The sequence below is a fragment of the Xyrauchen texanus genome, chromosome 20 (assembly GCF_025860055.1).
Source record: "Xyrauchen texanus isolate HMW12.3.18 chromosome 20, RBS_HiC_50CHRs, whole genome shotgun sequence".
Lineage (NCBI taxonomy): Eukaryota > Metazoa > Chordata > Actinopteri > Cypriniformes > Catostomidae > Xyrauchen > Xyrauchen texanus.
This window is the reverse complement of record NC_068295.1, coordinates 32,091,514-32,104,765: the sequence shown is the minus strand read 5'-3', so window position 1 is coordinate 32,104,765 and position 13,252 is coordinate 32,091,514. Positions and strand designations below refer to the sequence as shown.

The 13,252-nt window shown below is 39.6% G+C and overlaps 1 protein-coding gene across 1 annotated transcript in view; it reads left to right on the top strand.

Annotated features, from left to right (window-relative positions):
• LOC127661010 (disks large homolog 5-like) overlaps positions 1–13,252 on the top strand; it is a 109,522-nt gene that overhangs the window by 63,975 nt on the left and 32,295 nt on the right. The window contains 7 exon segments of the mRNA XM_052151535.1: positions 46–89; positions 91–171; positions 259–434; positions 774–877; positions 2,351–2,443; positions 5,541–6,443; positions 7,330–7,450. Coding sequence (XP_052007495.1) covers positions 46–89; positions 91–171; positions 259–434; positions 774–877; positions 2,351–2,443; positions 5,541–6,443; positions 7,330–7,450 — 1,522 coding nt within the window.

Here is a 13,252-nt window from a genome sequence, read left to right as displayed (position 1 = left end):
GTCTACTTCCATGTCTCATCTTTATCTCCATTGTCTTTCCAACAGGACGACATGGATTTGAAGGCACTGGGGTTTGACATAGCAGAGGGTAAATGATCCATATTTACCAGGGGATTGTGGGATATGTGTGACCCGGGTGGACAAAGGAAGTATCGCCGATGGAAGATTGAGGTTAATTCAGATATATTGAACGGAATGGTTACATGCTCATTTATCAACTCATTGTTTTGTCCTGACGAGCTGTGCCTCTCTCAATAGGGTTAATGATTGGCTGCTGAAGATAAATGACGTGGACCTGACTAACAAAGACAGGAAGCAGGTCATCAAAGCCATAATTAATGGAGGAGGGCTGATCAATATGGTGGTTCGCAGGAAGAAATCTTTAGGAGGAAGACTGGTTACTCCTATCCACATTAATCTCATCGGACACAAAGGTATCACTTACTTCTCTAACTTCCCATGATGTCTGAACTGGGTGGCATGTCTGGCTCATTTAACCTCTTCATTGGCCAGTTTCCCTTGTTTTCTTATTAATGACTGTTAAAGGAATAGTTTACCCAGAAATGAAAATTGCATGGTCATTTACTCACCCTCCTGTCGTTTCAAACCCATATGACTTTCTTCCATTGAACACACTTGGAGATGTTAGGAAGAATGTTAGGGACTTTCATTGCATCATACGAGTTTGGAACGACATGGGTGTAAGAAAATGATGTCAGAATTTAAATTCTTTTGGGTGAACAAACCTTTAATTTGGATCTGCTCTATTACAGACACTGGTATCACTCTTGAGGGTGGTGTGTTTGTGGCCGCTATCGCGCCAGGTAGCCCTGCTACCAGAGAGGGATCCCTTACCATCGGAGACCGCCTTATTGCAGTAAGTCTTTTGGCCGTCATGCCATCCATTCTCAAATTGAAGCAAGGAAGATCTGTGCTATCAAGGATCTGATTTGCTCTTTATAAAAGTCTGACCTTAGCTCTTGTCACAGTCTCCTAGTTTAAGCAGATTTTTAATCCAGTTCCTTATCTTAAATGCTAGTCAAATCAAGTCTTATAATGACTATAAGACAGGTGGTGTGCTAAGCCACTGTGGAGATTAGTAACACAGATGTTAATCAGAAGAGCACGGATCAGGTTTTAGTTCTACTTGTCAATGCTAGATACTGGGTATTTTGATATCTGTAACCTTTCTACTCTAATATTGGACACATCCAACAGCTCAATTAACAGAGCTATATATGCCATTTCTTATCATTAAAATAACAATTAATCCAGAAATGAAAGTACTCACCATGTACTCATTTTGTACATATGTGCTGTTGCATTGTACTAACCTTTAAAGTACGTGCATTTAATTACATCTGTAGTTGCGTTGTTAACCTTAACCTACACCTACTCCTAAACCTACCTGCACCTCATCCTCAGTTGCAGCAAATGTGACTCTTGTGAGAATTTTGTGGAACAACATGTAGTTACACAATAAATACATTGTATTGTATGTATTTTAATGTTACTACATAGAAGTTAAAGACACCTAATATAATGTGGGGCTGAAAATTGTAATCATTTACTATATATTCTGTTACACTCATGTATTTCCAAAAGTTGTTTTTAAGACTGACTTCCGTGGAACACAAAAGGAATATTGTTGACGAACAGTACAGACCACTCATTTCCAAGGAAAATAAATGAGGATTCAGAATGTCTTAAAAGTAGTCAATACGACTGGCGCGTTCTCAGCTGAAAAAGCTTTGTGTGAAGAACAGGCAGAGATTTCCACTTTGTCAAGAGGACTACAAATGTTGTATCGAAAGAGGCATGACAATGCCATTGATTCTTGTGTGTCTTGTGGCCTGATGTCAAACATGACGCACACATCTGCTGCTGCCATATTGATCTGTGAGCTACAGCAGAGGGGAAGATTTTCAAGACTTAAATTCCAGTCTGTTCCTCTCACAAAGCGATCGTATGGCTTGCAGTGCATGAGTCGTATTGACTAGTTTTATTGTATTTCTGTGGTTCTATATTGTGTGACTATCCAACTCCCCATTTAATTTCATTACATGGAAAAGAGCAGGCAATAAAATCTTCAGAATTGTTCCTTTTGTGTTCCACAGAAGAAAGTAAGTCATAAGTTACAGGTTTGAAAATTGTGAACTATTCCTTTAAAATATCAAATAATTTATCTGGACTGGAGATATTAAAAGTCTGCCATCTTTTTAATTTTTTGCCATCTTTGTCTCCATTCTAAAGTTTCCAAAGTAATTTCTGGGTTTGAAAATAGAAGGATTGAAAAGTCTTCTGGCACTTTTCTGTGGAGAAGCGCTGACCTAAATTTCTCCCTCTTCAGATAAATGGGATCGCACTGGATAACAAATCTCTGAGTGAATGTGAGGCTCTGCTTAGGGGCGGCCGGGACTCGCTCAGTCTCTCCCTCATGAAGGTGATTGTTCTCTCACTGCTGTCTCGAGTGTGTGCTCTGCTCGCATTACCACATGCCAAGGTGCTGCTATGACATTTATTGCTAGTCGTATTTGATGCAGTGGTGTCTGATGTAGAATACCAACTCAGAGGCATTACTGAGGAACTCTGTAAACAGCAAGCTTGGAATATAGTCAATTTTAAATGAATTCATAAAATTCTTCACTTCATATAGAATAACTATTAATCAATAACTTCATTTATGAATGTCGTAGAAACATTAGAAACCGTTCCGTTCTCTAACACTAATTTTATATGTTGTAATGATTTTAAATGAGGCTTTTCTCTTTTAATTTGGCTTGGATAAGTGTTTGCTTCGATTCTTTTGCAGTCTCTGCAGTTTTTAATCACGTTACTTGAGAATTTGCAATGACAGCAGATAAAAATGCTTTGCCGTGTCAGACTTCATTCCTGCTTGCAGAAAATAATACTCTCCATACCCATAACTCAAGTCTCATACTTCTGTAAAGTTTGTCTGAGAGAGCTACAGTTACCAAGAGGGTGGAGCTTAGGTGAATGATCAATTTGTTTATGAATTCAAAATTAAGCCCAAGAGACCTATTAATAATAGTTTATGTACATTTGAATGTTTCTGTTATTGATGCTGGGCCTTCTAAGGATTTTGATAAAATGGAAAGAACAGGGTTCCCACATGTAGTGCAAAAAAGAAAATCATAGAAAATGTTGTCTTTCTAACATTTGTTTGGTATCTCACGAAGTGATTATAGAGAACTCCTGTATTGCAGATATGCTGAACTAGACAAACGCAACAAACAAAAATAAAAAAGGCAGTCAAATAATACAAGACATTTTCTCCCTTGTACGGTTCCCTGTGTTTAAGTTCTTAGAGCGCTTCACACGCTGCTCCTACAGCAAAAACGTAATGGTCCAGTGACGGTTCAGTCACATCCAGCCTGTAGTATTTCACAAATGTGTGCAGAAATGTCCAATACGCTGCCGCGCATATATCTTGAACAGAGATTCCTCTAAATAAAGCCCAGGTTGTGGCCATACCCCGAGTGGACTCGCTTACTCATTTTGCTGTTGTGAGCGGCAATAGTAAAGCCGTCTTGAGAGAGAGGAGCTATAAGTCAACGTGCTCTAGTGGTTCAAAAGGGGGCTGTGAAAGCACGTCTAAGATGGGACCTGCGATTTAGATACCGGGTGTTACTGTTGCGCGGCCCTCATAAACCGACATATCTGTGGGTGCTGACCTATCATTCCCGAGTCAATCCTAAAATGACATGCTGAAAAAGTTGCCAAATAATCCTTTACAGTAGAAAAAGCTCTGCCTTTATCCAACAAATCCTGAAGGAAGCATAGAACATCAGTCACTGAACACAAGATTGGAATGACCTCTCTATGAGCACACCATCGTTCAAACACTCCACATTTATGATTATACAAGAGCGCGTCAAGGCTGCCCTTGCGCTCTGAATCGTCTTGATCACTTTAAAGGGTAAACTGATGAAATCTAGATTCATCCTCTCATGGGCCAAGCCCAGAGGGTGATTCTGGGAGGGTAGGGATTAAATATTTCCCTGCGTGCTTGAGAAAGGAAGTCCCTGCGCCAACGGAAGAGGCCAGGGCTGGTCGTATAGGAGTTCAATACGGTGCAATTAGTATCAGTGAATGCCCGTATTCCTTCACCCTCCATAATGTTGGCACGATGAGGCACAGCGGAGGGAATGCATACAGGAACATGTTTGACCAAGGGTGCGCTACAGCATCTATGGCAGCCCGACTGTATCTCTGCCACAGCTTATTCACCACCTGGGGGTGGAGTGCCCAATTCCCGTATACAGGATTTCCCCTGGACAACACACCCGCTTGCTGGTTTATGTATGCTACCACTGTATCCACAGGGGTGTCCAGGAAGTCTAGTTTCTCCTTTCTCCTTTCTCCTTTATGGCTGGACAAGCTGAGCCATAATGCCCTCTCGCCCACCACTGCTAGACCCATACTCCTGACGTAGCTCTGAAACGCCCCATGTGACGTGCAGAGATTCAGATCTGCAATTACACAGATTTTCTCCCAAAGAGCTAGGTTAGGAGGACCGGAGTCCAGCTGCTGCCCCATTTCCTCCAGTAACTCTGCTTGATAGGCTGTAAGGAGGGATGTCACATTTAATTCAGTTACCAGTGCTGATGATTTGTATATTTTCTGAAAAAGAGGCGGTGAAGCACTCTCCGGTGTTGTAGCTGCGGCCATAACGCCACATCTTTTACCCTCTTTGTTCTGTAAACTTCACCACAACGTACCAGTCTACAATCACATAGCAGTGTCAGACGGCACTCTCAACAATGGACCCCGACTTTCTCTTTTGATGCGAAATGAATCGTATCAAAACTGAAAATAAGCGTGCTTGGATAAGAGTGAAAATATATTCACAAGAATGAAAACTCACCTTGATGTGGTCGTTTTCACTCTGTAGAATGAAAACACCCAACAAAGAGCAAGACTGAACTTATCACTTTTGAGACGTTACCTTGCAGTTTTTCTGTTAACTGTTGGACGATAACCCTAATAATGCATCTGATGATTGCAGCTTCCACAAACTTCACTAGAGAGCGAGAATTTTGCAGCATTGGGCTGCAGCCATCTATATACGAGGGAGGCTAGACTCCCTGTTTGCTAAAGCGATTGGTCTGTCTTTCTGACGGACTTTGTCTTTTGGTGCTTCCTCAATTGGCCACGCCTGAGGCGTTCCCCTGTTAGAAAGAGATCTCTTGTTTTCCAGTAAAAATTTCTAAACATTTTTAAAAACAAGAAACATTTTGTGTTTGTAACAAAACTATATATTTTAATGCTTATTTTCAGAGAATTTGTTTTTGTTGTTATTTTTTAAAACTGTTTGCCAGTGGGGTAAGAAAAGTGAATGTATGAACTATGAATATAGAAATACTAAATGATTGAAAACATGAAATTATACTTTTAAATATGAAACAAAGTTATTAAATAGGTGCTCTATCATTACAACAACAGCGGTTGTTGTGGGACCCGGAAACGACAACTTGTTATTCATTTTTTCCAGTTGAGCTGAACCTGTCCATTAATAGTTCTTTCCTCAGAGCACATCAGGGCAGAATATCTTTGAGAGCTTGCGGGAGGCTGAAAAATCCAATGGCAGAATCTACCTGTCAGAGGTCCATTCTCGTAACAGCAGGAACCTCAAACACAACAGCTCTACTCAGACGGACATTTACAGTGGGGAGACTGGCGGAGAAGGGAGCGAGAGAAGAAAAACCAGGTCAGACACAGAGGAGAGCAGTTACTCCGAGAGGAAGATCTTCCCAGTTTCCAACTTGCACCCGAACACCCTCCGACCCGCATCAGAGCTGGGGGGACGATACGGCGGCAGTGCCTTTCAAGAGATCTGCTACACCCGTTCAGAGTCAATCGGCCCCGAATGTGTTACCCTGGAGACCACGCTAGAAAGGAAACACAGTGGCAGCACTTGGCCCAAAATAGTGGTGGGTGTCGCCATGACGAACGACAGCCCGGCACAACTCTCCATCTACAGGTCGCCCAAGCAGAGGAAGTCCATCTTTGATACCGATGCCTTTAAATGGCCAGATACGCCCTCAAATTCTGACTACCTTGCCGGATCGCAGCTAGCAGGCCGTTCTCCACAGCCTTCTAAAGTAGACTCCACACCCCCAACCCCGCCCACCCGCAGCGACTCTTTCAAGTTCACACACAGACATCAGGGAAGCTCCACCTCTGAGTCCACCATCACCACCATTTCTTTCCCCGATCCAAAGCAGGAAGACCGCAATGGTAACTTGTACTTCACCGACGCAGACCGCGAGGGCAAAGTCCTGAGCTCCAGAAAGTCCTGCGAAGAGGATATTGGCCGGATGAGGCTGGAGGAACCTGAGGTGAAGCGTCCGAGGCCCAAATCGGCCCCAGCACTCCGGCGCAGGATGACTCCTCAGACTATCCCTCTCCAGAGTTTCCAGGTGAATTTATAGATCCACTAGGCCTGACATAGCAAGCAGACCTGCCTGTTTTAAATAGACTCTCAGCCTGAAATCGATCTCCCACTGCTCCAGGAAGAGAAATATAGGAAGAGAGCATTAGAAATGCTGACGCACACTTACTGATTATATACAGAATGTTAGCATAGGGATTAGACATTTCTTATTATAATAATATATTCAAATATTATTCCTATGTGCTTTATACTAATTAAAAAGGCAAGGATTAGGGACATGTTGCCTTCAAGTGCACCTGGGAAGCTCTTACATCAGAGAGGAATTTGCTATTACTACTTATCAAACTTTCAATTTGGAAACAAAATTCGGAATTAGCCTAACTACACTTTGCTGTAGTCATTACCTATTTATTAATGCATGGCATTTACAAAATAATACATTAATTCATGTGCTCCTAACTTGTAACTTGTGATTACGATATCCACTTGAAGGCTGCATTAGTTCCAAACTTTTCCATGGTATCAGAGCTGGGTTATATTTATAGATTCATTTGATTTCGAACAGTCCAATTGGTTGTTTCAATGATTCGTTTGATGTCATCACTCAAAAATGTAATTGTACTACATGGTATTACCATTTATTTTAATGTGGTACAACAGTTATAATATATTTTTTTGACAAGTACAATGTATTCTTTTAAGTATCTTGGAGTCCCATTTGAATACCATTGTTCATTGTAATTATTCAATGCCATGGTGTGTGTGTCTGTGTGTGTATATATATATGTATGTATGTATGTACCATGGTGTCATTGCAAGTGTGGTCTGTAATATCTAAAGAAGTTCTTATTGTAATTTTTGTAGAACTGTCTACTACATTATCTAATGCTGTGCATGTGTGTGTTTTTCAGAGTTATTCAAATGATGGTGACTGTGTGGAGCAAAGGGAGATGCTGCGATCCTCTCCTAACAGACCTCACAGGCACAGTGTGGGTTTCGTGCCTTCAGCATATAATGGAACCTTGCCTCCCAGTGAGTTACAGCCAACCTTATCAGAGCCCGAGCGGCCCATGCCACATTTGAATTAATCTCTTCAACAACACTCTTCCTACTCACTCTCTAACTGTATTTACTCTGTGGAGATCTTATTCTGATCAAGGCAGGCTGCAAAATTAACGTTTGACTTAATTTTATGGTGAACTCCATGTAATTGAATTGCTTATTTATGAAAATCATGCAAATATGATTAAACGAGCTTGTTGATTTACCAGATGAAACCCATTTATAATTTTTGCTGTTAATGTTCGTGCTGCCAGGAAGAATGAGATTTATGTCCATTAATCCTCCTCTAATGCAATAACATTCAATATTTACTCTTCTGCCTGCACTTCAGGGTCGCTTTACTCAGTTAGAGAGATTAATAAACCCCTAACACATAGACTTGTTGGTGAATGTTTCTACATACTCATCTAGGTGTTAAATAAAGGAACAGAATTTAACTATAGTAAAGAGATACATAGTGGAAACAGTGTAACTATGCTTGTAATCAGTTCATGATATGTAGTTCTTAAAGTCTTTAAAGCTGAAGTATGTCATTTCTGCAACACTATCTCTGCCGAACGGAATTGCAAAAATAAACATTGTTTTCAAAACAGCTTTTCCGATACGCCCCTTGTCTGCTGTAGTTCCAACTGTCAGATAGGCTCGCTCCCAACAATGTTACTCAACCACTGGTGTGAGTTGGGAGTGGGACTTTCTGACGGTTTGAACAACAGCTGTCCAAGGGTCTAAGTAGGTCTTTCAAAACAAGCACAAGTAATTTATAGTGCCACAGAGATAGTGTTAACAGCTTTCTAGAAAATTTACTTATGAAGGCTTACTTGTTGTTGTTTCTGCATATTAAGCTTGTATACTAGCTAGTATTTGAACACTGAAAAAGTTACATACTTTAAATTTTGTATTAGGTCATGAATGTTGTCTAAATATATATTTAGCTAATACCATGATTAGTTTAGATTACTTTGAATTGGGGCTGTCAATTGATTAAAATATTTATTTTTTTCCATAGTAAACACGTTTCTCAGAAATTCAGTTTAGAGAAAACAAAATAGGCCTGTGTGTATTTATGTTCGGCTATTTGTATGGACGACACTCATGTAGGGTATCCAGGTCAGGTTTGGGGAATGTACAATTAATTTTAAATGATCGTAATCAATGATTAATCATACAGGTTGAACCAGATAACAATACATACAAAAACGCCCCAAAAAGGGCTTATATAGTCCAAGAGTCTGCTTCAAATATATATAGATAATTAAACACAACGAATTATAATTAATTAGGAATATACATTATATGCAGACAGGCTATATTAATTTTAATAACACCTTAATGGAATTGACCCGTAGGCTACACGAATCAGTCAGTTAGTCCAGCTGAACTGCTTTGCTAAATACTCCTGATCAATTCTCTTGAAGGTTTATTCTTAGTTATAAGCCTACTCATCAAAGCACGTTAACTTACTTTGATAATATCAGCTCGTAGCTTTAGATCGCACATTGAAGAGGCTTTGTTTTATGACCAACAAACACAGTAAATCAAGCGTATAATTGATTTTAATACAAGACACTAGGATATATCACTACACTTGACAACACAAACATTTAACATAGAATAAACATAAAATACGCAAAATAAACACAGTAAGGGAAAGTAAAGAATTATTAGAGGTATGGCAAACTTATTTCAACAATTAACCCTTTGGAGCCAGCGAGGAAATTACACACATTTGAATGTGATGCATTTGAATTTCAATGGAATAATACTTGCACAATGGACCTATGTGTGGCTGAGCAAGGCTGCGTGGATGCCGCGTCTCCGTGGCGTCCTTGAGATGGGCTTTCCTGTCTGTGTTTCCAGAACGTGGATTGTTCGCGGAAAGTTCGAGGCGTCTTAAGAGTAGCTGTTGAATAGTTGACGAGTGTTCCGGAGAGTTGCAGAAGATCGGGGGGAGAAGGCAGAAATGTAAGATGGCTTGAAGAGATCCAGAAGAAGTCCAAGGGGAAGATGTAAGAGCGGAAGTGGGGGCAGCAAAAGAGAGTTGAAGTAAGAGAGTGAAGGGCCGGTGTGGATGCAATTTATAACCTTAGAAAACGTGTCCCACCTCTCATTGGCTCGACCAATAAGAAGGGTGGAAGTTCCAGGCGGAAATTTGGTTTATTGCTCTTTGTTCTAAGGGTGCTCATTGCGTGTGCACCCTGGAGGGGTGTTTGCCGATGAAGAAACTAAGAAATATTCTTGTAACACTAATATGTTGTTGTTATCGACATATCATGTACACAGTCATTTCGATCTTCAAAATACCAAGTTATAGAGACCAAATGTGCCACACACATATGATTTCGGTTAACCATAGTATGCAAAGTCTGAAACATTAACCCATTAGAGTTTGCAAGGAAACATAAACCAAACAACATAAAGGAAAATCATGAGATGGAACATTAGATACATGTCAATACATTTATCACATGGATATATATATAGAATATATAGGATTATAAGGGGTTCATTTCTCCTTCTCAGTAAGAATTAAGTGAGAGTCAGCACTCTCTGAACATTCCTTTGGAGGTCGTAAAAGTCTCCTTTATTTTGGGCGCAAGACGGTTCCTTTGTCCCGTCAAGGCTCATTTGCAAAATTTATGACTCGGGGTCAGGACTTTGGTTTGACTCACTCAAAAGGCAGTAAAAACATAGCAGACAACAATTTACAGTAACCTTATCTTTATATTCAGCTAGGACAAGCCGTAAGGTTTAATTTGATACCAAGAAACGTGTATTTGGTACACTTAAAAGTGGATATACACTCTTAGGCTATTAAATATAAGGCCTCAGAGTTTAAACTACACAACGAAACAATTCTAACTAGTTTTGATCTAACATCAGAAATACACAAGTATATTAAACATATTTTTTTTTAAACATATCTCCTTAGAAATAAGCCCTTCTAGGCTTTAAATGAAAGACACACACTTTTCCCAACTTTTCACGTGCCTTTCTCACATGGTAAAGCACGCGGTCCCTCTGTCAATAGCGCATTGTACTCAACAGACTAGCGGGTGCCATTTCAGTGATCTTACAAGGGGTTCTTTGAATTCAGAATCGTTGAGTTAATGATTATCCCTCATACTCTACACTCATAATGCAACTTGTCTCACTTGCTTATTTTTGTTTAATTCAAACTGCATCAAAACACACGGAAAAGGCAAACACAGAAGACCTGCTACAACATTTTCAAAACTTTGAAGGAAATAATGTCTTAATCATATTTAATTAATCACATGCATTCATTTGTATGATATTGCTTATATACAATAGATTTACAAAGTTAATTTTGAGTAACTTATGTTTTAGATGCAATATAACCAGCAATTGTATACATTTTTGCTTAACCAACAAAATGAGTTCCAAAAGAAGACAAAGCAGGATCAAATGTTGTGCGTTGCCAAGCTTTGCACAGACTGACAACCCAACTGGAACATTACGAACACCTTCAAGCTTAGTATATACAGTTGAAGTCAGAAGTTTACATACACTTTGGTTGAAGTCATTAAAACAAATTTTTAAACCACTCCACAAATTTCATATTAGCAAACTATAGTTTTGGCAAGTACCTTGTGTATGACACAAGTAATTTTTCCAACAATTGTTTACATACAGACTGTTTCACTTTTAATTGACTATATCACAATCCCAGTGGGTCAGATGTTTACATTAAGTTAACTTTCCTTTAAGCAGCTTGGAAAGTTCCAGAAAATTATGTCAAGCCTTTAGACAATTAGCCACTTAGCTTCTGATTGGAGGTGTACCTGTGGACGTATTTTAAGGACTACCTTCAAACTCTGTGCCTGTTTGCTTGACATCATGGGAAAATCAATAGGAATCAGCCAAGACCTCAGAAAAAAACAGTGGACCTCCACAAGTCTGGTTCATCCTTGGGAGGAATTTCCAAACACCTTAAGATACCACGTTCACCTGTACAAACAATGGTACACAAGTATAAACACCATATGACCTCATAGCCATCATATACAGCTCAGGTAGGAAACACATTCTGTCTCCTAGAGATGAACATAGTTTGGTGTGAAAAGTGCAAATCAATCCCAGAACAACAGCAAAGGATCTTGTGAAGATGCTGGAGGAAACGGGTAGACAAGTATCTATATCCACAGTAAAACGAGTCCTATATCGACATAACATGAAAGGTTGTTTAGCAAGGAAGAAGCTTCTGCTCCAAAACTGCCATAAAAAAGCCAGACTACAGTTTGCAAGTGCACATGGGGGCAAAGATCTTACTTTTTGGAGAAATGTCCTCTGATCTATTGAAACACAAATTGAACTGTTTGGCCATAATGACCATTGTGATGTTTGGAGGAAAAAGGGTGAGGCTTGCAAGCCGAAGAACACCATCCCAACCATGAATCATGGGGTTGGCAGCATCATGTTGTGGGGGTGCTTTGTGGCAGAAGGGACTGGTGCACAATAGATGTCAAGGAAAATTATGTGGATTTGTTGAAGCAACAGGTAAAGACATCAACCAGGAAATGATGGCTCTTCCAATTGGACAATTACCCCAAGCATACCTCAAGTTGTGGCAAAATGGCTTCAGGACAGCAAAGTCAAGGATTGGATTGGCCATCACAAAGCCCTGACCTCAACCATATAGAAATTTGTGGGCAGAACTGAAAAGAATGTGCGAGCAAGGAGGCCTACAAACCTGACTCGGTTACACCAGTTCTGTATGGAGTAATGGGCCAAAAATCCAGCAACTTATTGTGAGAAGATTGTGGAAGGCTACCCAAAACGTTTAAATGTTAAACAATTTAAAGGCAATGCTACCAAATAATAACAAATTGTGTGTAAACTTCTGACCTACTGGAAATGTGATGAAAGAAATAATTCTCTCTACTATTATTATGACATTTCACATTCTTAAAATAAAGTAGTGATCCTAACTGACCTATGATAGGGAATGTTTTCTATGATTAAATGTCAGGAATTGTGAAAAAGGTGTGCAAACTTCCAACTTCAATTGTACAAACACAGAAGTATTCCAGCGCTGTTTTACAAAGAATCAATGCTCTTGGAGTGCCACTTATCATATCAGATTAGAGGACCAGAACTAACTGTTGTATAACGTTAAATAAATTAACCAGAAAAGGTACATTGTTTTCCAGTGCAAAGAAGAAAAACAAATTGTCAGGATATAGGTTTTTGCAAAAGCAGGACAAACCACAGCGGGTGCTGCTTGATGCCTCTGTCACATGAATATATATTTGGCATGGAATTTGTGTGATAATGAGCTCTATTTTTGCCTGAAATGATAATTCATGCTTTGGCCAGGGTGGCTGCCTTCCGAGACTCCCCACCATCTGCTCATCTGTCACCCAGTGTATCTGTCAGTTCACAACACAAGCAGGAACTGTTCAATCAGTGTGCAAAATTGACACAAATGTTAGATCAATTAGGCTCTGCCTATTAAATAAAAACAAATTAAAAATTACCTGATGATTCATTTAAAAACTTCTCAGAAGTTGGTCGGTAACTATTAGGAACATTAACTATAACAAACGATACAAGCTTAAAATTGATTTTTAAGAATGATTGCCTGATCCTTGCTGATGTAATTGACTCATCACTGATTGGCAGTTGATTGACTCATCATTTTAATTGATTGGCAATTCAATTCAAATGTCTACTAATTAAAACAACTTCCACATCTTTTACTTTTACCATCAGAAGTTTATCTAGGATGCCTAAAGTTTTGTTTTCTTCAGT